Genomic DNA, 26,517 nt, shown 5'->3' with positions numbered 1-26,517 from the left:
TTTTAACTATGGTAATCATATATTTTCTTGTTTATGAACATGTCAGGAATCATAAACTTTTTGTTAGGAAAAATAATAGCAATGTTATGAATGTTTAATGTCAGTTTTGTTCAGTAGTTCAACAAAAGATACAGGCGAAAAGTTCACTTTCATTTAAAAAATGGACTGACATTCTTGTTTTCTTGTCAGTCTGTTATGATTTTGTTGTGTTATGGTAAAATCGTTCTGCTAGTTCACTACAGTGGACAAAATCTAAAATATACATATTTTTTTATAAAATTCTAAATTGTGAGTTGTTGCTTAAGCTCCAAAGAGGCAGGGAATCACAAAAAAATCGCATCAAGCACTACTGTTATACTGCGTGTTTTTTTCTTATTTTAAGGTTGTTGTAGTCAGTTTGGCGTGGTGAGGTCCTTTTCACCAACAAGAGTTAGCTTAACTGTTAGCAACTAGCAACGCAAGCAGGTACTTCCTGTGTTTACCTGCACACTGATTTAGGACCAAAGTTTAAGAGTTGATTGTAAACGTTTGATGTTATTGTTATTCTTTACCATTGAGGACCAATTTTAACAAAAGATATACAGAACTTTCAACAGAGATTGTTACACAGTGTTCCATATTTTGAGGTGATGAGCCAATAAGAAAGGAGTATTTCCATAGCCATGGCGATCCCATATCACTTAGCACACCTGTTCTTGCGAAGTGCTGATAAACACAAACCATATCATAGCAGGACTTTGTCAATTAAGTGTCCTCTTCTGACTGGACACGCAGAAGTCTCCGCAGATCCTCAGAGAAATATTTGCTAAAAGTCTTTTTTTTTTTTTTTTTTTTTTTTTTGGCGCTCCTCTGCTTCCCACAAAGTCTGCTGCCAGTAATAATGTCTCAGAAGCTGAACAGTTACAGTAGGAGGCTAACTCAAACCAGCCATCACTGTCTACCACCTCAGACGTCACTCCACCCGCGTTTTGCGGACATTGTCCGTGTTTCTTGTCCTTCCGTCCCTCCCTCCCGTTCCATGTTCTCCGCTTCTCTGTCGCAGGCCACAAGTGTTTGATTCGCTGTCTGGCCGTGCATATTAATGAGAAGGGACAGCGGGCTGCTTTTTAAGAGGGCTGCTGCCCGCCTGCCTCTCCACAGAGAGAGAGAGAGAGAGAGAGAGAGAGGAGGGAGAGAGACCTAAACGAGTGGCTGGAGGTTCATCCAAGCGCTCAGGACGCACAGACGGAGTTGCACAATCAGCGCTCCAAAGAGACTCCAAAAAGCAGAAAACCCTCAGCGCTCCTTCAGTCCTGCCATCCCACAGATCGCTGCAAGTGGATATTATTTGCACCTCTCGTTGATTTGTGTGTGTGGTTAATAGCAGAGACTGTTTGGAGAGCTCGGATTTAGAGGAAAAGCATCTTTTTTAAAAAACTTGTGAAGACATGCATCGGTGCACGGCGGTGCTACTTTTGTTAGTGGTGGCTCTATACCTCCTGAGCGCAGAAGGTAAACTTTTTATTTGTTAATTTTTAGTTTGAGGAAGTTGTTTGTTTGTTTTTTTTAAAACTGGGTGTTTTGCATTGAAGCCGTGGTGATGTAACTGAATAACAAACAGTAAGTGTTACGCATCGTATGTGATTTTGGACGCCTCTTTTGCTTTGTTATGTGTGCTTGAATGGGAGGGTAAGGGAGTTTTTAAGGGCAAAACCAGCTTTCTGATCCAGAGTTTGTTTGGAACAAGAGTGAAGTTGGTGTCAGAGATCCCCAAATCTCCATCACAGATTGTGAAAACAACAACAACTTAGTTAAAGTGGTGTTTGCTTGCATGTTTATGCTCATAAAATCACTTTATATTGACACCACCAACATCCCACCTGCTGCATGCCTTTTACTCTTAATCTGATGACAAAACGCTCATCCTAGCACTTTTTTCATCTACAAATACTGAGAACTCCTCAAACCTTCAGTGAAATGATGCATTCAACTGTGGTACAAGAATCTGATCTCATCGTGAGCCTTCACTTGGCATTCACAAGCACTTTGACGCCCTCAACACCGCTCTGGGACTCTGTGTGCGTCTGGCAAGACAAGTGAAGCTTACCATATGTAGCTGAGATCATTTAAAGCCAATATTCGTGGGGCCCTGTGGAGGAGGGGGTTCAGGGATGGGAGAAAACTGAGGGAATAAAAAGAAGTTGTTGCTTCGTGGATGAGATTTAGAGCAACTTGTAAATCCTAATTGTGGTGTAAATATACTCAGTGGTGGACTTTTATCTGCAAAGATTATGTGTGTGTATTTTCCAACAGCTGTATTAGTTTTTGCACAGCACATATTGCTGAAATACACTCAGCATTTGGGGCAAAATCAATACTAACCATCAACTTACATTCAGCCTTTAAATGTTTTCTTATTGACATCATGTAGATGCCTGATGTACATGACTAATAAGGACACACAGACCGTCTCTGAACTGTTACACAGGTATATTAACCTCAGTGTCTCCACAGTCTTCTTGTTGTCTTGTGTTTGTGCTCAGTGCCGCCGCCACTGTGGGCCTTGTGGCAGATTTAGTGGCCGGCGGTGAGGACAGATAGCAGGTGATGGATGAAGGGAACCTTGGACTATCCAGGTCATCACCTCCCATCACAAATATACAGCCCAGCAAAACTAATTTCCTCTGCCGCTATTTCAGCAGCACAAAGTCACAACGACCAGAAAACTGGACCTGAGGAAGGCGTCAGACTGAAATGAGTAAATGCATGGATACTGTGGTGTAAAGTGACGCAGTGCATGCAGTTTGTCTGATAGAAGGAAGTGAGCTTTCTGTCGCAGCCACAGGTTCTCGCTGCCTAACTTGAATCCAATCAGCATGTGTTCACAAGTCTGCGCTGCGTTGAATGAAACAACAAATCAGTTTATTTTGCTGAGGTGCACTGAACAATAGTTTTTGGTGAGCCGCAGAAACATTTACTGTGTTGTGCTGTGTTGTGTAAATACACAAATTAAGTAGCTGGCTCAGAGAAACTGTTTTCAGATCATGTGATGTTTCAGCGGGGAGTTGCAGGACTTAAATATCGGCGCTGGTAATCCCCTCTTGTCAGTGTGTGCTTTACAGATAAACCGGAGACTGATTGAAGGCCAGTTTCCCGTCAAATCACAAAGAATTAACTTTTGTCACGTCAGTGTCGGTTTCATAGCTGGAAGAAACTCCGAGACTAACTTTAATAATCTGTCACACGGTTCAGTTTCCACATGATCAGTTCCCATTATTTTTAAATCCCCAGCATTACAAGTTCATCATGTTTCTGTTTGGTGATTAAAATCACTTTGACGTGTGTGCCTTTGATTTCTCTGCAGCCTACAAGTGCAGGTGCACCAGAAAAGGACCAAAGATCAGATACAAGGATGTCCAGAAGCTGGAGATCAAACCCAAACACCCGTACTGCCAGGAGAAGATGATATTGTGAGCGAGACTTTTTTCCTCTTTCAGTCTCTCGATCTTCTTTCTTTCTTTACGTTGCTCGCTATCCGTCTTATAAGTCCATCTCTGCCCTTTCCTTACTGGGCTTCTACCTCTTCTTCCTTCCCTTTGTTGTCTTTTTCTCTCTTTTTCCCTCTTCATCCTCCTCATCCTTTCTCCCTGTGCTGGCACGCAGCACAAGTATTTGTACCGGCCTGACACACAGATAGACAGCTGTAACTCTGTCATGACTGTCCTCCAAAATACCATAAATTCTGTGGCAGCTGCAGAGGCATTATCAAAACATCCCGTCGTTCGGGCTTAAAGCACTTAGGAGGATTTGCAGTGTGATAATAAACTGATGATTTAATAACAGCCTGCAGTCAAGAGCCAGATATGATTTATCAGCTGGAAAGAAACCACCTCTTCCCAAACATCCCAGTACTTCCCAGTACGTTCTACATGGCAGTCTAATAAAGGGTTAAGCTTCATTTCCAGATATTTGATAAATTAAAGATTTTTTTCCTGCAGTTAAGATCGTGTTACTCATACGTAGAACATCTTAGGTTGTGTGCAATGTATGCGTCACGCACCTGTGAATCTTTATTAATGTAATGTAAACAGTGTGCATCCCAAACTGCAGTGTCACTTAAGGTCTTAGCTTGATTTGTGGATGACAGACTCCTTACACCGACTCTCTCTGCCACCTGACCTTTGACCCATGAAACCACGTTGTGGACGCCACAGATGATAACTTGGCCTCTCCTTCCAGAGGGCTCCAAACACATTCAAAGCATGCTGTGGCACACAAACAGGCTGACTTTAAATAAATGAATTTGAATTGTACATACTGTATGAAGTATGTTTTTTTTTTTACTTTGATCTTTGGCTAACACTTGGGGATGAAGTCTCATACGTAGCTAAAAATGTGAGCGTGGATTTCCGTGTGGAATTCATTTGAAGTTTCATGTCAAAGCTACATGAAGGAACGGCAGATGGAGATGTTATGTCACCCTCCCTGGAGTTACTTCTGTGTTCAAGGCACAATCTCTGCTGCCACCTGCTGGCAAATAATGATATCACACAGAGAACACAATTAAGGCAAGAGTCAACTGAGTCCTATTGTGACAGTCCCGACGGCGTACATGATTACTTGTTAGGGTTAAGACTTGGTTGTTTATTTTAAGGTTTATATAAGTCTCCAAGGAATGAATATAAGTCAGTGCGACATCCTTTTAAGATGAAACTTTTACCCATTTTGTTTAAGATATTAAGATATTCTACAATTAACAAAATGTTTTTACTCAAATCATACAATTATTGATAAGATTGAAGGATTTCATTTTTTTCTATACCTATAAATTAAAGTTTTCCGAATTGAAATTAGATCGATTAGGTCAGATTATACTTCAGTATTGTCAGTGCTGAAATATTTGGTCTGTTACTCAATGAATCAAAGGATAGAAAAGTAACCTGCATGAATTCTGGTGCAGATTTATTGTTTAAGTCAGATGCTGTACAATCTGCTGGTTCTAGCTACTTTAATGTGAGGATTTGCTACTTCTCTCCATTTTACAGCATTTTAAATCAAGTGTGTTTGGATTGTGTGTTGTTAGCTGTCACCCTGGAAAAGGTCAAGGAGAATAGACACGCTGTGTTTTCAAAGACAGTGCAGCGAGACATGGAGTAGAAATCAAGTGCGTGCACGAATGCAAAAAAAAAACAAAACAAAACACTGTGAGGAGGTCTAAAATTTTATCTACGTCAGGTCTGTTTCTGTGTGTGTGTGTGTGTGTGTGTGTGTGTGTGTGTGTGTGTGTGTGTGTGTGTGTGTGTGTGTGTGTGTTACCCGCCTTTCAGCCATTACTTAAGGCTGCTCTTTTAGCATGAGATGGGGGCACCAGCCGCTGGTGCCCAGTGAAAAACGAGCCTCAGCGGGCTCCGGAAAGCCACAGAAAGAAAGAGAGTTAGGAGCAATGGGCTAGAGAGTCCCCCCTCTGGCATTTGTTGTGGCCGTTTGGCTTACGCCACCCAGTTTGGCATTCAGAGCAGCCCCTCCTAACCACACACAAGCTAGGAGCCCTGAAATGTCCCTGTTTTCGCCCGATTTCTATTCTTTCTCTCTGAGTCATCGCCTTTTTGCCACTTCTTCTACCCCGTGTTATGTCTGGCACTTGTGGAAGAAGTACTCAGATCCTTTACTTAAACAGAAATCATGATTCCACACTATAAAAATACTGTTATAGGATCAGTATTACTGATTCATTAACACGACTCGTTAGCATGTATCAGGTTAACTGCTTTGTATACTTTTTGGCAGTTTATTACCTCCAACAAGGAGTTCATGTGTTCGATTTCAGTTTGTTGGTTGGTTTCTCGGCAGGATTATAGGAGAACTGCGTGCCCAGTCTTTATGACACTTGTTAGAGGGGTTAACCACGGGCCATGAAGGAATCCAGTAAATGTTGGAGCTGATCTGAATACACAAATTATTTTTCACTTTTGTTAACATTGCACGATGGTGGGTAGAAAAAACTCCATATATTTTAAATCCAGTAGATGGTAGTGAAGTTAAACAGTGACAAAACACAACCAACTGTAGAAGTACAATGACTCCACCTCACAGTCAGCAACATAACCTCCACTAACGCTTCCTTCACATGCTAAGGTGCTGCTATGGAAATGTAAATCCACACATATCATGCAACTAATTCTGATCTTAATCCAAATGTGAAATTCTAACTACAGTAAACTACACGTCCCTACCATCCCTTCCTTGTTTCTCACAGCCCGTCCTGCCTCCCCCTGTGCTTATTTACATACATTTTGTTAACCACATTAGCTTATTCGAGCCAGTGGCTGCGCTTCAGCTGCCCAGGTGAATTATAATGTGGAGGATGTAAAGCTCAAATTAACCCCGTAATTAGGTGAAATTTCACCTCTGCTGAGCAGCCATGGAGAAACATTCAGGGTGCTTTTATTACAGCCTTGCAGATAGAGGTCCATCGGCATGCACACGTACAAAAGCGCTTTCATGTTGCCTCTATCAAACACAAACACACACACTCAAAGCTGAGTCCTTTCATAACAAAGCATGTACAGCAGTCCAAGTAAACCTCAACAGCTAACAAAGCCGCGACTGAATGGGCAGGAAAATAGATGTAAAACTCTTTAATCTGATCTTTCTAACGACTGAATGCAGTATTTTTATTGAGAGTCAAGTCTTTTCTCCTGTAGTGAACTCATTAAACATTCATGGTTTGGTGAGGCTTTGAGCGTGTCACTGGATGGAGAGGCCCCATGGCATGGTGGCTGTTTTTCCCACATTGCTCTTGTTTGGCCTGAATATGCCACATGCAGGCAGACTGTCTCTACCGTTGCCTTAAGCAGAGGGTTACAGACGGACCAATTGATTCAATGAGCCTAGATGTCACATTTTTTAGTGGCAGCTCCATAATATTACTCCACTGCCAAGCGACTGGGCGCCCTGTGCAAGCTGATCTTTTCAACTGGGAGGGCATTTCGCTGTAGAAACGTTACTGACGGCGGTGTAGAATAGCGGCTCAGATATGGGGCAAAAACAGGTCAGATGTGCTACAACTTGACCAGTCTCCAGTCAGATGACTCAGACTGGCTTTCAGATAGTTTTAAGTACCCCCAATTCAGTATTTTGACTCTATTCAGCTCCATTGAAATTCATGTAAAAAACATACTGCAGACTGGCTCCTGTTGTTGATCCCAAGCTATTGAAGACAACACGGCCGTCTCGATTTCTCCAAACACGTTGTGCAGCCTGATTAAAATGTCAAATATTCATTGCTTTATCTCTACATTTACAGCTGCACACAGATTCTGGTGCTACAGTATTATTAGTGAATATTGGACATTTTGGCCTTTTTTGGGTTAAAAAATTGGTGCATATTATGTTATTTTTGGAGCTGCATTGATTCTTTTATTGTGTCAATAACGTTGGATTCTTCTACTTTCTAACGTCTCTGTTTCTTTGTCTCTTCTTCTCTGCTTTCCCTCTCAGCGTGACGATGGAGAACGTGGCTCGCTTCAAAGGGCAGGAGTACTGTCTTCACCCCAAACTGCAGAGCACCAAGAATCTGGTCAAATGGTTCCGCATCTGGAAGGACAAGCACAGGTAATAAAGATTATATTATATTGATTGTGTCTGAGTGTTGCATGTCTTTCCACTATTTTTAATGTCTGTCTCTATATTATCAGTCTTTCTACCTTAATGGCAAATGTTTTCAAGCCTGTGCCCAAGATAACAAAAGAAAATATTAAAAGTTTGTCATAAGATTTGGCCAAAACAGTGAATAAGTGGCACTGTTGGACAAATATTCTCAGAAATATTGCTGTGGCTCTAGTATAATATTATCATGCTGCAGATGGCAACAATGATTATTATTCAAAGCGGCTATAATCACTATTTGCTATGGATGTATGTGCAATCTAAAAGGTATTATCACCCAACTGTGCAGCTCCCCTCAGCCCTGCAGAGCTTTACAGTGTCTTTTTTTAGCCGCTAGCAGCCGAAGAGCCAGATATGTCTCTCAGGAGTTTGTAGAGACCAAATGGATTTACACTCATCAGATGGGCAGAAACTCATCTCCAAATGGTTAATAATGTTTCTACACATCAACTGGATGCATTGAAAGGCAACTGTTTGCAAACACGCTCACCACATCATCTTAAAGGCATGCACAGGTTGTGCTTGCAGCTTGTATCTGCTGCCTCCATCTGGCCAAAAAAATAATTACTGCAGGTTTAATGATGGATTTGCATAATATGCACATGTAGTCAGACTCTAAAGGGCTCATAATTGACTTCCTGTGTCCTAGATATTCCTTAAACACATCCAGTGGCTTCTCTGCAAAGCTTTATTGATTTATTGAAATTTCTCCTTTGCCCTCCTTCCACCACGGGGAGGTCAGAGGTCAGAGAGTCAGTATTTAGCTGAGTATGAAAGAACATTTCCACGGGGAGTCTGTGAGTTACAGGGTGGTTAAACCTACTGAGTGTCCGTCCACTGACATCCACACAGGAAGCTTTTCATCTCAATCCATCAGGAGGCTGAAGGAAGCACCAGGTGGAGGAGGCTAATGATGCTAGCAGGAAAAATCCAACGTAACAAAAAGAGAGAATCGAACCAACCGCAGAGAAATTAACTAATTTCTGTTTCTCCCTCAGGGTGTATGAAGCCTAAAACCTCGGCTGCCCAGCACACGTGGATCAAGCGAGACAACATAAAAAAAGACGACAATATCACCAGGACTGTTTTTGTGAAGTGCAGGATGTAATCTACAATCCTGCTGCGCTTCTCCTTCTTCTGCCTGAGATCTGTCAAGCACATTAAGAGATATCTTTAGTTCGTATATAAGCTGTTGAGCTCGTTTTAGTCGGCCATCGATCTAGTTACAGTCACTCACCGCACCAGTCTTTACAACTGTAGTTATACTTGTCAAATAGTTGACGACACGCCGCCATCTGTCTTCAAACAGTTGTAGGTTTGTTCAGTTATTACTTAAAGGGACTTCTCTCTTGCTTTGGCTTTTAGGCTTCTTTCAAAGTGAAGAATGTGTACGAACGTGTCATTCTGAAGAAACGGTAAACTTCCTTTGAAAAATACTGTGTGGGTTTTTCAGACGTTAAGATTTTCACTATATTCAATATGACAGGTCGGCCATTAGCACAATGCCAACGTTATAGGGTCTGGTTACCTGTTGTAGCTGAAATGCAGCGAGGAGGGTTTTCAGTGGATCTGAGTCTCTGTATTCGTAGGGGAGAGGCAGTCAGTGTGGGGGTACATATAATGCAGAAATTGCTATTGTTCAATCAGATAGAGGAGATCTAGCACTGTGTTTACCATGTCCATGCTAGTCATACGTGTCAAACAAACACACTGCTCGCTCTGCAGCACCCATTCTGTAAACATGATCTAAATAACTGGCAGGGTGAAGTTTCAGTAGATATTTAAGACTACAAATAGTTCGTTTGTGCCATTGTTACAGTACAGGATTGCAGTACATTAAAAATGTATTATTTAACACACTAAGGAAGCAAGACTGTCTGGAGTTTACATCAACAAAGGACTATCTGTCATATATTTTCACTGGTTGAAAGAGTTTTCAGTTCCACTTCTTGAAATAAATGTCTAATGAAGCAATATCTCATATGAACTCCCTACATAACCCCGTATTGAGCCACTGTTTACTGTTCAATGTAAGCCAAGATCCCATGAAAATATCAGATCAATAGCGCATTACTCCATCTCTCTGTGCTTCCTAAATTTCCCAACCTGTCTGTGGAATTTACTGAAGATGTAAAACTTTAAAAACAGGTTGGGAATGAATGCTTTCATTTTTAAAAAGGGATAAATATCATCCTACAATAGCAGGGCACTGTAGTTTTTAGCAAAGGTTGCTTCAACGGGAGTAAATTTATTTGTTTGGGACTATTTTCAGTTGTGCATTAATACACATTGGATGCTCTACTGAGTATTTACGGCAGCACGATGGATACAGATACTTGTTATTAGGGTCAGTTCATTGTTTTTTTCATGGGATTTGATTACAATAAGAAAAATACTGAATATTGTCAAACTTATTCTTTACAATGGGCTATGAGCTGTGTTATTATGTCATTATGAAAATAACCATTGCACCAGCGAATGAGATTTCAAAATGTTCAACTTTCTTTTGGCCTTAAAAGGAGAAAACTCCAGATTCTGGATCATACTCACTGCACTCATTACATTACAGCGTATATATTTAGATACATGGCAGGCATTTAATTTGTTGTGCTAATGATCATTTCACTGTCCCCTGCAGTCCTGCGTGGATGATGATGCTCTTATCTTCTCTGGTCTCATCTCTCCTCCCATAGATCTCCTGAACAATGCTGTCAGATGTGTTTGTATGCCATGGATACACTTTGTCACAGTGACTGTCGGGTGTTGTTTTGTTGCCACCAAACAGAATTCACACACAAATATATCTGCATATATACACAAACACCACATTTTCTTTACCTTTTGAAGAATGTGCATTACTCTTGTTTTATATCTTATAAATATATATAAAGAAGCATTTTGTAAATGGAGCAGTATAGCCTATATGTTAGTGAGAATGATTCACCTAGAGACTTTATAGTGTCATGTATATTCTATCACTGCATTATAGTTGTTTTTACTATTTAAATCTTGGTTTGGTAACAGATATTTGGAGGGTGAGTGTTTGGACGGGCCCACCAAGCACACAGTTAAACATTCCACTGAGTGTAAAACAATAAACACAGCAATAAAGTGTCTATAGAGCAGCTCATGTTTGCATTTGGCTCATTTAATTAACTGTTGTAATTGAAATGAAAGAAGAAACAATGCACTTACATAATGTGTAAAGGGGAAGACGGACAAATGGAAGTGCTGTGAGACAGGCAGTCCACCAGGTGGCGGTATACACCAACTGATTTACATCAGGCAAAGTGCTAGAGACACTATCACAATGTATGTCGACAGTAACGATGCAGGGATAGTTTGCTTTTCAATGCCTCGGTAATTGAACACAGATAAAACATTGTGAGTACTCACATACACAGAAAGAGTGATTCACACATACATAATGAAGTAACATACACTGGGAACCTGTATGTAAAGTCAGTATCAATAAAACAGTGACAAACATCAAGAAACCCAGTGATAAAAATAGCAAATTTTATAGCAAAAAGTACATTTTATTGATTAAATCAGAGTTATAAACTGGTCCACACGACAGTGGGGAAAATAAAAGTTTATGTCAGTATTGTGAATTTCAGTTTCGCTAAAATGAAGTCTGAAAGTGTATTTAGGACTAACATAAAGTAACTTTAATTAATTTAATGTGTCTACACAAAATTGTTCTTCCAGTAGTTTGGTGCCTCTGTACTACATGCAGACTTCATAAATCTCTATACTAATATAAAGAAGGCCTAAACAGAAGTGGAAAATGACCCCTGTTGCTTTATATGCTAGTTGATGTCACTTACCATTCAATGGTAAAAGCACTGGCTGTGAAGAAATGTCACTTTCTTGATATTATTGGGACGTTAATCTGTAAATACTGCTATGACATCTCAGCAAACTCTATCTGCTGCTGCAATGAGATGTGGAGCATTTTAATAATACTAGAACAATGCCTCAGGCTTATTATTCTGCAAAATAACCAGCAGATAAATATAGCATGGTACAGTATTTTTCTCTGCACACATTTAAATATTTAAAAAACAATATTTAAAAATATAAATACTATACATGAATATAGTTTTGATACTTCCTGGATGCGTATATGGAAGGTGATTTATATGCATCAAAATGAGGCTTTTGGCACTAATAATAAACCATGAATAACATGGAGACTGCAATAAGTTTTCCCTTATTTCAGTGTTTGTATGGCAAATGGCCTGTAATGTCAAACAATGGCTTACATTTAAATATTCCAATTACCAATACATAATCAATTAAGACTGAATTTAAACAAAGAAATGCAAAAACTGTGGCGGTATGCTACGCTGTGAACAAAAACACCACATAGCCGTCAAAGAAATCAAGAATGATCACTGTATGCGTTAAGTTTGGGGGCTCTGTCTGTCTGTAAGGCGGGGTCAGTATTTGGCAGCTGCCTCCCGCTGTGTTCACAGTGAGAGAGGCGGGGTCAGTATTTGGCAGGTTCGTCCCTTGAGGGTGTGTGTGTGAGAGAGAGAGAGACTCGCTAAGCAACGACCTGCAAACGGGCATCCGAGCCAGTCCGAGCAAAAACAGGAACCACATTATTCCCGAGTGTCTCTGCAATGTTCCCGACGATATTTCTCCGCCATCTGCTGTGATCCCGTCGAAGTTGCCGTCTCTCCAGACGTCGGCTACAGAAACCAAACAGGAAATTAATGCATCTTGCTCCGCGTTCCTGTTTGTTTTGACCTGGTAAGGTTCCCCGTAGCGACGGGTTAGCTTGCTTTGCTAACAGCGCTTCCTCTGGTTCACTCATTATCTCACTAGCTAATGCTAGCCAGCTAACTGTGTCTGTCGCTTTGTGTTGTCTGTTTAATACGTTATAACTCACGAGTAGTTTGTGAATTTATCCGCCACAGTCGTGTCTTCACTTTGAGGCGAACACTGAAGCACTCAATGGGCGCTGAAGCGTTTACGGCTTCATTTGTGTTCATTTGGGAGCTAACGGCTAACGGTTAGCAACGGAGGCAGTTCCATCACATCTGTGGCTCCTCCGCAGGCTCAGCGAGCTGAGACAGAAAAAGAAACACTGTCATAAATAATTAAACATTCGAGGGGTTTATTTGGACGCCACAAGCAAAACTGAATTTTTTTTTTCCAGCTTTAGCAACATTTGATATGATAGTTGTCTACAGTCAGTAGTTGTGTGAAGAATGTGAGATGCAATGGGCAGCACAGGCACAGAGTCACCTGGTTTTGACCGTCATTGGACACCACAGTTTACAGAAACATAACCGTGTTCCGGCTGCCCGGAGGTCTGGATCTGTTGAAGTGTCGCCGGTAGTTTCGTTTTCTGTTGTGAGTGTTTTCTGGAGAGCTTCATCATTTGCGCCGGTGCTCCAGCTCGCTCCTATCAAACTGTCTGTGCTGGAATGTTCTGGGGTTTTGTGCCACTGTGCTCGCCATTAAACGATTTTGTCTGCGCTGAATGGATTTTTATGTGGAGCAGTCATTCGTTTTGAGGATGTGACTCGCTGACTTTCATTTCTGGGCTCTCTGAAATCCTCTGCACATTGCATAATCGCCATTGCCCTGAATTAGGACGGATTTGTCTCTCCATATGGTGTACTACAGACAGAAGTGCAGGGGCCGCCATGCATTACAAAGTACACTGAGTGGGCACATATTTACATTATTGTGGACACATGCAGGACATTTTCAGGTAATACAGGTTATAGCTGCAGCGATTCATCATTAGCTGCCAACTATTCAATTAATCACCAACTATTCTGATAATTGATTCATCAGAGTTAAGTTTTTAAAGAAAACATTCAAAATTATCTGATACCGGCTTCTTAAATGTGTTGTGGGTTTCATGAAAATCTACCTGTGATGCTAAATTCACCATTTGGGGTTGTTACAAAAAGACATCAGCTTGGGCTTTAGGCAACGATGCGGGACATTTTCAACATTTTTTGACATTTTATACACTGAATTATTAATCCGGACAGTTAAGGATGCATTAATTTATACTTGTTTATTGTATGTATACACTAAGGTGGAAAATCCCCCCAAACCCTTTTTTTACTTGAAGACACGATACCGCAGTTACTTGGAAATATACCTAAGATTCAGAGTTAAGTCTGAGGTACTGCTCATTGTGAAGAACGGCTGCTTTTGGTCTGTATTTGTGTGTTTTGGGTTCTGGACTCCAGTATGTTAAAACACTTCAAACTTAGCCGCTTTTCAGAATCTACACATGATCTTTGCTCTCATCTGAGGGACTTTACTTTGTAAAATCTGACTTATAGCTCAGTAAAGTTTAACCTGTTAGCGAAACATCTAGGTTATTGTGTAAGCGACAGCAGATATGACCGGAGTAAAGGTCAACTTTGCAGTGGTGCTGATGTTGGAAAAATGTTAGCAAAGCTGCTGTCGAGTCAGCTGCTGTTGTACACTTTGGTTTGATGGTGTAATACACAGCTACGAGCTCTAAGCCAGTGTTAGGTCCATGTGCTTAAACTAATGCTGTCTAATACAACAGACAGATGTATCTTCAAGGCTAAACTAGATACTAGAAACCCCTTTCAGTGTAATGCTGTGCAAATCAGTAGCCCTATAGTTACGCTGGGGCCACACTGCCTACCTCCACCTGTGTGTGACGCTACCTTGCTGAGCTGCTCGCACGCATGTGGCATCCACACAGACAGCGTCTACTCATGCAAACTAGAGCTTTGTACAAGAGGTTTGTAAAACACCCAATAGGTGCCGATTAGTAGATATGGACATTGAAACTGTAGTGAAGAGTATAATATTGATGGTGTGCTGTCAGTATGACAACAGATCATTTTCACCGTCTTGATTGACTAACCAATTATCAATACTTGATGTATTTTCTACTTAGGTTTACCTGTTAGAATGGCAACTAAGTGTCTTTGGGGTTTTTTGCCAACCAGACTAATTAAAATGATAACCCACTCAATGCAGAGTTTGAGAATGAGAAGTTTGAGAGATTATTAGCTGATGTATTATGCTAAAGGAACTCTTTTGAAAACAGGTGTATTGTAATCATGAACTCACTGATAATACTAATAAAATGCAAGGTTAGTGAGACCCTGGCAGCATTTCCATTCATTCACATTAAGTGTACCTCAGCTGAACCTGCAGCCTTTTATGTGAAGGACCTCACGTATGCACATACCAGCAGTGTCAAAACTCTCCAGCCTCCCGCTGTGTGAGATAAGGCCGTGTACGTAAGATGACCCATAGTTTTTGTATGGAGGGAAAACATGCGCACACACAGCCGTCACAGCAGTGTCATAACCACACAGCTGCCTGCAGTGTGGGATTGTTGTTGCCAGGTCAGTGAGTGGTTGTTTTAGACCCTGTGGACGGGGGCCAAGCTAAACCAAACCGGGTCCAAATCTCTCTAAAGCTGGACCCACACTGCCAGAAATTCACCAGATTTAATCCGTCTGCCTGTGTTCACACCTGTGTGGAAATGTGTTTCATAACTTCATTTTTTATAGGTTAAAATATAATTAGCTTCAGTTAAACATTTAACTTTCGCAGGGCAAGATAAAACGACCGAAGGAATAATCGGACATTCATAACTTTAAGTGATTTCAAGCTGCGCAGTTGCATAGAAATACCGTGATACAGTGCACAAAGGAAAAGAGATATGTTATATCTAACAAGAAGCCTTGGAGCATTATCTTCTGGTGCACATTAAGCCAAAATGGGCCGAAGGCAGCTTCACGTGGTGTGGCACTGACCTGGCCCAAAGATTGTGTAAATGGAGACAGTCCATTAGGCAGCTGAAATAACAAAGGCTTCTACAGGGAAAGAAATCTTTTATTCATGTGTTGTTATCTTTCCCTACGAATATCAGCGAAAAAGCCCCCAAGAGCATTTTACTTTCAAATCCAGGGCTCTAACCACACAAAAAAAATACTGTACTCCATCATCCAAATGCATGTTCATTTAGACGTAGTAAATCAAAGACGAGAATATGTTCGATCGATGTAATGTTTAGTGTGACTGAAATGCTGAAAATGATTGATGTGACGCTTCTAAACATTAATCACATCTTTGCCTTGATTTGATTGTAAGCCTAAAAAATGGCCCAAGTTACAAAAAATACACAAGTTTAAGACCATTTGTTTGAAACCAAGGCCTCCGGTGGGGAGAGGGAACTGTTGTAACTGCAGCACTGAGACCAGCAGTACATAAAATTTAATCCATTCAGGAGTTTGAGAGTTGAAACTGTCAATCGATTAATCGAACATCTGATCAGCAGAAAATGAATCAATGGTTATTTTGATATTCACTTAATCTCTCAAGTCTTTTTTTTTTTTTTTTTAATTAGAAAACAGGAATAATTTGCTGGTTTCAGCTTTTCCGATGTGAGTATTTGCAGGTTTTCTTCATCTTCTGTGGTAGGGAACAGAATATTTTGGGGCTTTGGACTGTTGGTCGGTTAAATTTGGTCAGCTGACTATCAGTTTCACTGATGACCCAGATCAGGCTGGGACAATATGATGATATACACGGAGACATTTTTAGAGATTGACAAGATGTTGCTACACCATTTCAGCCAAGAAAGCAATCCCTTTATTGTCTGTGGTTGGATCACGTCAGTGCAGGCGATGTTGCACATTGGTGAGCAGGACTGCTTTTATAGCAATGTTGGATTTACAGGATTTGGCATCAATTTAATGACGTTCCTGATTTGTCAGTTATTTAATTCACTGGATTACTCAAAACAGACTTTGCCATCTGTTTATTTTATCCATAAATAGTTTTTCAATTAAATTTCTGGATGATGTCCTATACAACTTCTACCCCCGTCACTCCCTCCAAAGTAGATATTTACATCTAGTTTGAATGAATTATTTCCATTCCTAATCTGCTGTGTGTATTCGTACACAAATGGGGTTCCTGAGACTGGTGTTGACTCCTTTTTTGCAAGAAGGATGTCATGAGGCAACAGCAGGGGATTTGGTGAGACAAGCTCATAATTTTTCTGCAGATATTAGACAGACGCACATAATCTTTAATATGTTTGTACGTTGCTGTATAATTTGGCATTTTTTAAACTGTACCTCGACAAGAGGCAGATGGGAAAACCCTGAGCTGGGCGGCTGGTTGGGCTGAAGTAATTTGGAGGTGAGAACATGTCCTCGGTGGGTTTAAGGGCAGCGCTCTGACTGCACAGCATCTGCTGAATATGTGAAACCACAGGAGAGATTGCACCGCGGTGAAAGTCACATGACTGGAAATGCAGGATGACTAATTTTAATAGGCTGTATCTGTAACCTTTGACACCATTTCTTCACCGGCTTATTGGATGTTTGCATTAGATTAAGTGTGGTTTCTATTTTAAGATATTGTAAAGTTGAGGTTTGATGGGAAAGCCCGAAGTGCTTAATACCTCTTCTCACACCAGGCTCAGTATATTTCCATTTCGAATCAGATCCATTTCTGTCAAACAAGTAAAAATTTCAAAGGAAAACACTGAATTGAACAAAAGTAAACCTCAGCTTTCGCTTCCTGTTTGCTGTGTGAGGAAATCCTTTGAACTGCGCTGTCAGTTTGCTTGGTCACTGTGTGCATGCTCTCCTGTCTGCTCAGTTTTCAGTGTACGCTCACAGCTGCTGTGTTGATCTATTGTTTACATGCAGTCACACACACACAAGCAGATGGAAATGACAGGACTTGTGCTGTCCTGCGTAAGCTATTTGTTCTGTGTTAATTGAGTCTCATTCAGTCCACGCATAATAAAGCAAAGATGGTTTATTCGGAGAGATTTTACCAGTCCTGGGATTTTCCTCGTTGATTCACTGTAGTCTCACTTCCTCATTGCTCATAGCTGTCAGGCATGTACAGAATATAAAGACAACAGATGGAGAGGGATCTTTTTTTGTAAATGCAGCTAAGGCAGAAGCTTACTGGCTGGTATTTTAGTGTGCAGCGGCCTGGAAATTTCCATCAGCATGAGACAGAGCAAGAGAGAGAGGTGATTTAGATCAATACTAAATCAATAAGGCTCAATGTCATTGTCTCAGATGAGGCTGGGCCCAGTGACTCCAGCAAGCTCTGCTGAGCTTTGGATGGCACTGATGTGGCTGTGAAGTGTAGTTCTGGTGTGAATCACAGTGAAACACTGTGTGTGCGTTTTCTACCTAAAGCCTGTATGAAGACAGATTAGCTGTCACAGTCAAACAGAATCAGGGCTGGGACAATACGCTTATCTCTCAGTTTGATACTATCTGGATACTTGGGTGCCAATTCAGTATGTGTTGCAGTTCCTAAGTATTGCAAATTGATTTTCCGATCTTTAGCCATTTCTGTTTTTTTTTTAACCCTAGACTGTGAGAAGCAGTTGAATCGAACACTTCTACAGACCGTCTCCCCGAGTTTGTGAATTTTGTTGTGAATGAACCAAATATTTAGCTGACTGTAATATCACATCCCTACATACAAATCGACAGGTTTAACTGTAAAGAGACACATTTTTGGAACTTGGCAAGCTTTTTTTTGACAGATACATCACAGAATTAGCAAGAAATGCAAAAAATCTGTGTATGTATGTAAGGGTGTGTAAGATTATATACATTTGTTAAATTTTTAGCTGATTTATTAATACCATGGGAGCAGTTCTTTGTAAGATCTCGGGGCGTATTGGACCATTGTTGTGTTGCAGATCAGTGAGACTGATCGTTTTATGGTAATATTGGATTTTTCCATGACTTTTGCATCAATGTTTTGAGAGCTTTGGTTTGATAGGTGTTAAATTAGCTGGATTTGCCAAAGCAGACATTCTTGTCTGATTCTTTTATCCATTAGCAGCCTCAATGTCGTAATACAGAATAACATATGACAAAGAGGATTTAAATGATGCAGATGGTTGTATTAATATCTCCCACCCCTAATATATGCACAGATGAATTTAGCACATGCAGTGTGATCCGAGCCCAAGCGTTGAAAATTTTGTTAACAGAGTTCGTTTGCAACACAAGGCTGGAGTGAACCTTTATTGAATAAGCCCCAATTTGTTGTATATAATATCCGCAACTGGTTTAGATTATTCTTCCTTTGACATGGTTCGTTGTGTGAACCCTCAAACTCTGCACTACTTAATGGCTTAATGGAGAAACCATCCTTTGGCTAGGAAACCTGAGTTTATTACTTAAAGGTCCAGTGTGCAGGATTTAGGGGAATCCATTGGCAGATATGTAATATAATATTTATGGTTATGTTTTCATTAGTGTGAGTACCAGAGACACAGTTTTGTAGTTGACCGCGACCCATGAAATTCCAGTAAAGTCCAATAAATAAAAACCTCTTTAATGTAAAAAAAAGATTTTAGAGGGATACTCGAGATAACAGAGCTGCAATGAATGCGACCAATGAATGCTTCAACTTCCCTTTTCTTAGATGTTTCACTGTGTTGCACGTCATCATCGTTAATCAAACGGTATTCACTAAAGGGCATGGGTTTGATTACTTAAAGATCAAACACTCAAAATAGAGCTCTTTGGAAAATTGTGAAACCCACATGCAAATAAATTGCATAACCAGGCATTTCATAAGCAGTTTTATGTAAGGAGCAGTTATGATCTCTGCTTTTTATTGGAGTATTCAGAAAAAAGTAAGTTTGATCATTTTGAAGAATCAACAAGCAAATAAACACAAGAAGATCTTGTATGAGTGTTCACTCAGATAGCAGCCAAGCAAACTTCATGCAAATGTCCAGCACAATGCTCCACTCCCACAGTTGCCAACACAGAGCTGTACTTGTTTCCGCTGTAGGTGTGCAAGCTTTTTGCAGCGTCTCAGGCAGCAGAGAATGGATCTTGTTTTTCTTTCTCCTCTAAAGAGCACTCGTACGACAGCCCTTCTAAAAAAAAGGCAGTGGAGAGTGACATGAAAGGTTGCAGACTATGATAAACTGGAGTGTAGCGAAGCAGGCTTCAGACTGGGAGATCACCAGTTCAAAGAAACTCCCTCCTTCTTCAGCAGATACTGCTAAGTGGGGCACTTAACCCTCGCAGTGGAAGTGCATAGTGGCAATTAACCGCTGGCTGCAGAGAGCTTTGGTTGCACTGGGGTGAGACTATACAGCACGCATAGGAAACGTGATGCGGCTGATTACAGCACAGGCACCCTGATATCTTTTTTTAGATGAATACACGTAGGTTCAAAAGGAGACATATGCAAGAGATTCCAGCTAAAGTTAGTGATGATTTTCATTGTCAACAATTCTGTAGATCTGTAAAATATCATAAAACACTTCAGATCGCTTTCTTTGTTTGATCAACAGTCCTAACCAAGAAAAGCAGCAAATCTTCACCAACCTGGAAACAGAGTGTTTGACATTTGGACATGAAAAATGCCTCAAACAATTAAGAACTATTAAAATGATAACTTCCTGCAAATCGGCTAATTATTCCAGCTGTATTACAAAAATGATGCATGGATTAGTCAGAGCACGTGGAACAAGCTGGAGCTCTGCTCATCCCCTCGGGTCGGCGTGTTCATCAGCTCTCCAGGCTTCAAAGAAATATCTGAAGAAGATTCAGGATGAACACTTTGACCGATCATTTAAGTCTTTTCACTCCTCTTTTTTAGACAGAATAAGAAAGGGCCTTCGAAAACAATCATTATTTTTGTTGGACGTTCCTTACAGTGTCCAAGTAAATAAAGGGACGATCCTGCTACTAGAGGCAGAGATAACGAGGCCTAAAAAAGCCCACCCCCCAAAGGCATGTGCTTATTAATTTATCACTGACAGGGCTAGCCTGTGAGGAGCAGCTTAACTAGGCTAGGGCATTGAACTGCTGCCTCTGATTCAAGGGCAAACACCAGCTCTACTCTCGCTGGCTTTTATGCCTCCACGCTGGCGGCACTGGTACCTCAGGAGCACCATGAGAGAGTTTCTTCAAATTTAGAGCGAATGTTCACTGGACTCAAGGGTGAACTGATTAAATTTTGGTGATCTAAGGTCAAAGGTCAAGGTCACTGTGACCTCAGATGGTGACTTGACGCAGTAATTCCTCCCTTAACCTCACTCCCTCTTTTCTCCCTGTCACTTCCTTTCTCCTCGCTGCTGTCTCTCCTCTAATCCGTCCTCTCTCTGACGCTGTTTTATTCTCCATAACTGCCTCTTTTACTTTTCCTTTCATCCGCCTGCATCCACGCCTCCCAGCCTGACTTGACCTGCTGATGTCTGCCTCTGAGACACTGAGCCATGATTTCAAAGCTGTGAGCAAATGCTGACCCGCTCTGTCCTACAAACCTGCAGGCTATCAAAAGTAAAACTTTCGTTAATTTGTGCGCACCAATTAGTTCTTTGTACGCCTCAAATTCATCACTTATTCCACGCTAATGAGTAGTTTGATTCCTTGTACTAACTCCAGACCTAAATTACTTAATTTTCTATTACTTAAATGACAGAGTTGATAATAATTGTGCCAAAATATTACTGAATCATTTCCCTCAAATTAATAGTGCTAAAATACAAGTAGCTGTACTTTATTGGTTTCTCAAATCACTGCGGTTATTCCCTCATTTTGAGTTGGAATTATGTGTTTTAGGGGGAAAAGTATTTCTAGGTTGCAGATTAATAATTTGAGCTATCTAATTACTAATTCATATAATGTTATGAATTATTAGACTTATTACCTCTGACTGCTGCGTGGCTCACAAGTATCCCTCTCTGCTGCTGCCATACGTGCTGTTAACCCCAGTTAGAAGTAGGTTAGTAACATGGTAAAGTCAACAAATAATTGACAAATGGCACCACAGTAAAGAGGTCACATGTAACCGAGTTCATTGTGGAAATGGTAGAGATAGACATGCAAATACATCGGTTACATGGTGAGTAGCATTGCAGGGGAAATAAACTGACACAGCAAAATAGGTGGATAGTGTGCACATCTAATCCCAGTTGTGCAGGACAGGAAGGACGTGTGTGATTTTGCACACTGTATGCAGCTTGCTTCGTGTTTACATGGCTGCTTGCATGACAAAGACCTTTAGGTCGAAAGTTGCACCAGTAAAAATTTTTGGAAGCTTGAAAATCTTGGGTGTATGTGTAGCCTCTCATCAGTCTACATAGACTGACAAACACAAAGGTAAAGAGGTCGACAGACAGGCAACGGTTGACGATAGACAGGCAGATTGGCTCCCATTCAGAGTTGGCACATTAAGTTGTGCGCCTACATGCTCCAGTTCTCATTAGATGAGATTCTTGAATCATGTAGTTTGATTTATTTACAAGAGTTCAAAATATTCAAATGACCCTTGTGTTGCACCTGCCTGCTGGGCTGCCAGAGTTATTCGCAGTAACTGAATATCCAGTAGGTCTCAGCACATATTGCACAGATCATTTGGCCTGAAAGCCTTTGTAAAGGTGAGCTTTTTTCAAAGTGTTATGCATATTACAAAGATAATAACCCTGATCAAAAACTCCTTCAAATATAATATCCACAGTTATGTTTTCACTGGTGTAAAATCACCTGAAAACATGAATGGTTGTGTTGTTGTTACCTTCGAATGAGCCCTTGACATCCACAGAGAGAGCAGGTCCTCTTCCGTGTGTCACCCCGTGTGCAAAGCACGCTCTGGCTGTTGGGAGTGCCTTTCCCGTTTGGAGCGGCCGCCATAGGGGAGGGTGAGGCAAGCGGTAGTCTGTTTGTTGCCGCCTGCAACCTCACTGTGAGATGTCACTAAACCACACACTGAAGCTTTGAACTTAGGCTGCTAATGTTGTACGTATTGACGACACGCTGTGGATTTCCTGTTGACCTCGCTGTCATGGTGGCCCTCGCTGCTCACCTCTGACTCACTGCCTCAAGTCGAGCAGGAGGTCTCACCACCAATCGAAGACGCTCAAAATGTGCACCAGCACGTTTTACGTTAGCATTTACACCCTTAACCTGAGGGCGTATGAGCTTTATGTGTGTGCGGGTTTTAATAGGAGTCACGTTTCCTCTGTGTGTTCGTAAGCTTTGTACCACAGACTCTCATTTGCAAACATGATGATAGACCCGCTGCAGCTTCTTGCAAAGCACTTAAACATCCTGGATGGCTAATTTAGCTAATTTTAGTTAAAAACTAACATCATTTCCATGCGGTGACGCATTATGAGGGATAGGGAAGTAAGTCACGTTAAAACCACGTTCACAGGGCTGTACAGTGCGACAATTTCCATCGCTACTAAAAATCATTCTGTGCGAAGAGAAATATGCATCCACTAGCACGGAAAACTAGGCTATATTGCTGTCTCTTGTGCTGTTCGTCAGTTGTTGGAACAATGCTTCATGGGAGTTGTAGTTCTAGGTGTGTACTGTCCTTCTCAACCCGAATACAAAAGAACTACACTTCTGGGAAACCGAGACTTTTGTATCATTTTTGTGAAAAACCAACTGCAACAACTAAGAATAACAAGAAGACTCAAGCAAAATGAAGAAGTATTTTTCTGTAGTTTCTACCTCAGTAGGTCATGACAACGAGGATAAAATATGCTGTTTGGAGGAAAATAGTACTACTACAGCATTACGGAGTCTGACGCTGAATCTTCGTCACTCGTCGCTTCTTCATCCGACCGGCCTGTCTCCTCAGATACAAAAATTAACCAATTCAACCCTCAGTGGTTAAAAGATTTCACCAGACTTGCACCAGTGCTCCCGTAAAAAAAGCGTACAGCCCTGATTCATCAGGGACGGGATCGCTGTGAATGATCCCCAGCTACACTTCATATTGAAAGTCACTAACAACCTATTGATCAATACGTTTATTACAAAATAGAAAATGTTACACTTCATAATATGTTGTAGCCTATTCATAACACCAGGTACTACTTCCTCATCTACGCACTTAAAGTCCCCCGCAAAATCTAGCAACAGTAAGCCTAAAATCAGATCAGTCAGGGACTTGTTTCCCGTCATCGGTATATCATTTGTCACAGTAACTGCTGTGTAAGAAGGGACATGGCGTGACAGGTCGTCTCATTCCATTCGTGACAAAGCAGATAAGGATCTCAGCCATACGTTCAGTGATTTGTCTGCGCTCATGCAGATTCAACCCTCACTTACACTTCTGCATCCTGTGTTTGTCCTTATTTCTTTTTGTTTTTCTAGGTTCGCGCTTGTTTGGATGTGACAGGTGAGTACAAGGAAGTTATGCGTTGTGTCAGGGTCACAAGATTCATGAATGGATATAATGATAGTCAACACGGCTGTCAAACTCTGAAACGCCAGGCAGGCATTCATTCTGCCTGATGGTTTTGTGGAGATTGGGGTCAGAGAGCAGAGTTCAGTGGGTTCCTCTCTGTTGGTCAGGGCTGTTTTTCTGCCTGTTTGTACTTTTTGAGACTTTAAGTCAACAGACTCACCAGTCTAGAGGTCTGTCTGGGATCTATTTTTGCTTTTTCTTCTTCAGCTTTAACTGATAGAAATTTACTTTGATGCATTATTTTTAGCCTTTTTCCCGTCCTGGGGGTTGTAGGCTTTGATGCCGAAATCTGATCGATCTTCACTTCTGAAGAGGATTCCTGCTGTCCAACCTTTCTGTCTGTCGCTTTCTTCTTCCCTGATTCTGGTTGACCATGACAGTTTGGCCAGTGGTGATAGACTATGCAGAGTTTAACAGCTTTGATCTGTTTCACTTTTTGGATTTAGCAACGTGATGCAAGTTAGAGGAAATTTGCTGATTTATTTATAACCTCCTTTGAATATTTAATCTTCTTTTTGGTCGTGCACTTTGTTTTGATGGCACTGAGGCTATTTGGCACTTCACATGCATATAAAATTGCCTTTATGAAATATGTGTGTACTCTTCGGCTTGTTGAAGCTCAGGGTCTTGCTTATATCTGCAGTGGTTATTATTTTATTCTTGTTGATGATATTGCACCAGTATTTCGTGAAGAGCCTGGTCATCTGCTGTGTGTTTTGTATGTAGTTAATGTAACTCACAGATTCGACAATGACCAAACCAGCCGCCGGGTTAAATGTCTCCTTATACCTCACAAGGTCGAACAGCGTTACTGTTACTGAACCTGTGACCTTTCTGTTAGAGGACATTTTCAAACGCTCCATTAAGTTACTGCTAATGCAAAATGAACATTTCCTGCTGGTGCAGCTTCACATTAAAAGCAATTAACTGTGACTTTTATCATGAAGCAGTTACAGAAAACGCAGAGTGTTTGTTAGTGAGATTAGCACTTGCAAAACCGCCCTGCGAAACAAGACGATGGCCATTTTTGGCGTTTTTCTGACGGCACATCAGTTTGAAATGTTGCAGGCAGCAATGGAACAAGAAGGAGCAGCCATAGTGAGCTGTCAGATGAAGAGCTGCAGGCTGCAAACCTCCAAACTGTCAGTGATGTAACCACCTGTCTGCAGACTCACGCTGTGTGCAGCATAAAATCTGATCAGGTCTGCTCATAGAATGATGTAAATAAGCCAATTATTACCTGACTTCTTCATTAAATCGTTAATAGCATGCTTTGCTGCGCCCAGTATTATGTGACCTGTAGTAGAAGCTGCATTTGCTGTCACTACCAGTGAGTACAGGTGTTGTCAGATCAATAGCACCCTGCAGACTGCTGTCCAGGCTTCGTCTCTGGACGTGTGCAGCTGCTGCTTTTAGAAACCAACTGAAATCTGATATACAGCTGGCATATTTGAATTTACTGCTGACACCAGTGTGGTTGAGCCGTAATTGAGAATTTACTGTGAATTAAGATAGGTACAGTTTTCCATTCTGGTCTGTTTTCATACACACGTTATCATTTGTTTTAGACTCCTACGGGATGAAATGAAGCATTTAGTTTAAATCGAGACTGTTCAGAATTACTCGCACTCTTGAGGGCTTGTCAGACACAAAACTCTGTAGTGAGGTTTGTAACACTGAGGAATCATCATCGCAGCTCTGCGAAGTTATCATGCAATACTTAATTTAGTCTAGACGATCGATATGTAAACAGAATTGCCCGTTTCACGTTACAGAGTAATCTACCAGAAATGTGCGCTTGCATCTTTGATGGATGTTCCTGCCGGCAGACCTTTTTTTTATGAACTTTTCTTTTGTCGAGTTTCCTCTTTTGTACTCTCCTCACTCTTGTTCTCATGTTATGCATTGGCCTCTTTCACTTGTGGTCTTACTTTTCTCTCACACATTGTCCTTCTCTCTCCGAGAGCTGCCTTAACTTCCTCTGTTCGCCTTCTAACAGTGCCCCTCATTGTCGAGCAGGAGGTTGTCAAGCATGATATCTGGGATTAAGACAGAGACAGAGACACTCTAGACTGTTCCATTACGGACCAAATCCTCACTACAGAGGCCTTTTAGGGTCAGTTTTTCATGGCAGACAAGGCGCTGCTGTGGGAACATTGAGTTCCCTAATCTCAGAGTGTCATTGTCCTCATCTATCTTTCAAAGCTAAACTTTGTTGAGCCTGGCAGTAACAGGACTGCCGTTGCTTGAAAGTTGTCTGCGCTCTGGTTCTGTGCTGTTTAGGCCCTCAAATTGTTGCCTCATTATATTGAACAATATGCTGTAGTTAAGGTTTTTATATCCACTCACTTTGCCAAGAACAAAATTATTTAGTGTGTGGTGCCTGTTTTGATTTCAATAGTACAGGCCCTGACCCAATACAAGCATTTCAGCTCCAATACTGGGATTTTCTCTAGCTTTTAAAGAGGCTTAGGACCCAGCAGTGCCAGTTCAGTTGGTTTTGGAAAGAATAGAGGCTGAAGAGTGCCTTTGGAGAAGCAGTCTTTATGAGCAAACAGAAGACTCCTGAAACCCCTCTTTAATAAGCCAAGTATAAGGAAAACCTGACAATGCTTCAGCTCT

At 41.1% G+C, this 26,517-nt stretch overlaps 2 protein-coding genes across 3 annotated transcripts in view; both read left to right on the top strand.

Annotated features, from left to right (window-relative positions):
- Positions 1-890: 890 nt before the first annotated feature.
- Positions 891-10,777, top strand: cxcl14 (chemokine (C-X-C motif) ligand 14). Its single transcript, XM_070962747.1, has 4 exons — positions 891-1,491; positions 3,344-3,449; positions 7,480-7,593; positions 8,646-10,777. Exons 1-4 carry the CDS (start codon positions 1,428-1,430, stop codon positions 8,659-8,661), a joined length of 300 nt encoding a protein of 99 aa, XP_070818848.1. The 5' UTR covers positions 891-1,427; the 3' UTR covers positions 8,662-10,777.
- A 1,402-nt stretch (positions 10,778-12,179) lies between these two features.
- The window catches only part of fam13b (family with sequence similarity 13 member B), a 70,438-nt gene continuing 56,100 nt past the window's right edge, over positions 12,180-26,517 (top strand). The window contains exon 1 of one of the 2 annotated variants that reach the window (XM_070963319.1): positions 12,180-12,408. The gene's annotated coding sequence lies outside the window, so the exon portion shown is untranslated. The remainder of the gene's footprint in view (positions 12,409-26,517) is intronic. The other variant, XM_070963318.1, reaches the window with a different exon arrangement.

The sequence above is a fragment of the Chaetodon trifascialis genome, chromosome 5 (genome assembly GCF_039877785.1).
Source record: "Chaetodon trifascialis isolate fChaTrf1 chromosome 5, fChaTrf1.hap1, whole genome shotgun sequence".
NCBI classification, from domain to species: domain Eukaryota; kingdom Metazoa; phylum Chordata; class Actinopteri; order Chaetodontiformes; family Chaetodontidae; genus Chaetodon; species Chaetodon trifascialis.
The sequence above is the reverse complement of the archived record's forward strand: the minus strand, read 5'-3'. Positions and strand labels throughout refer to the sequence as shown.

Excerpts from the sequence above, each read along its gene's own strand:
- cxcl14 (XM_070962747.1), top strand. The coding sequence starts at position 1,428 with ATGCATCGGTGCACGGCGGTGCTACTTTTGTTAGTGGTGGCTCTATAC. Across the intron at positions 1,492-3,343 it reads ATACCTCCTGAGCGCAGAAG|CCTACAAGTGCAGGTGCACC; the intron begins GTAAACTTTTTA and ends ATTTCTCTGCAG. Across the intron at positions 3,450-7,479 it reads TGCCAGGAGAAGATGATATT|CGTGACGATGGAGAACGTGG; the intron begins GTGAGCGAGACT and ends TTTCCCTCTCAG.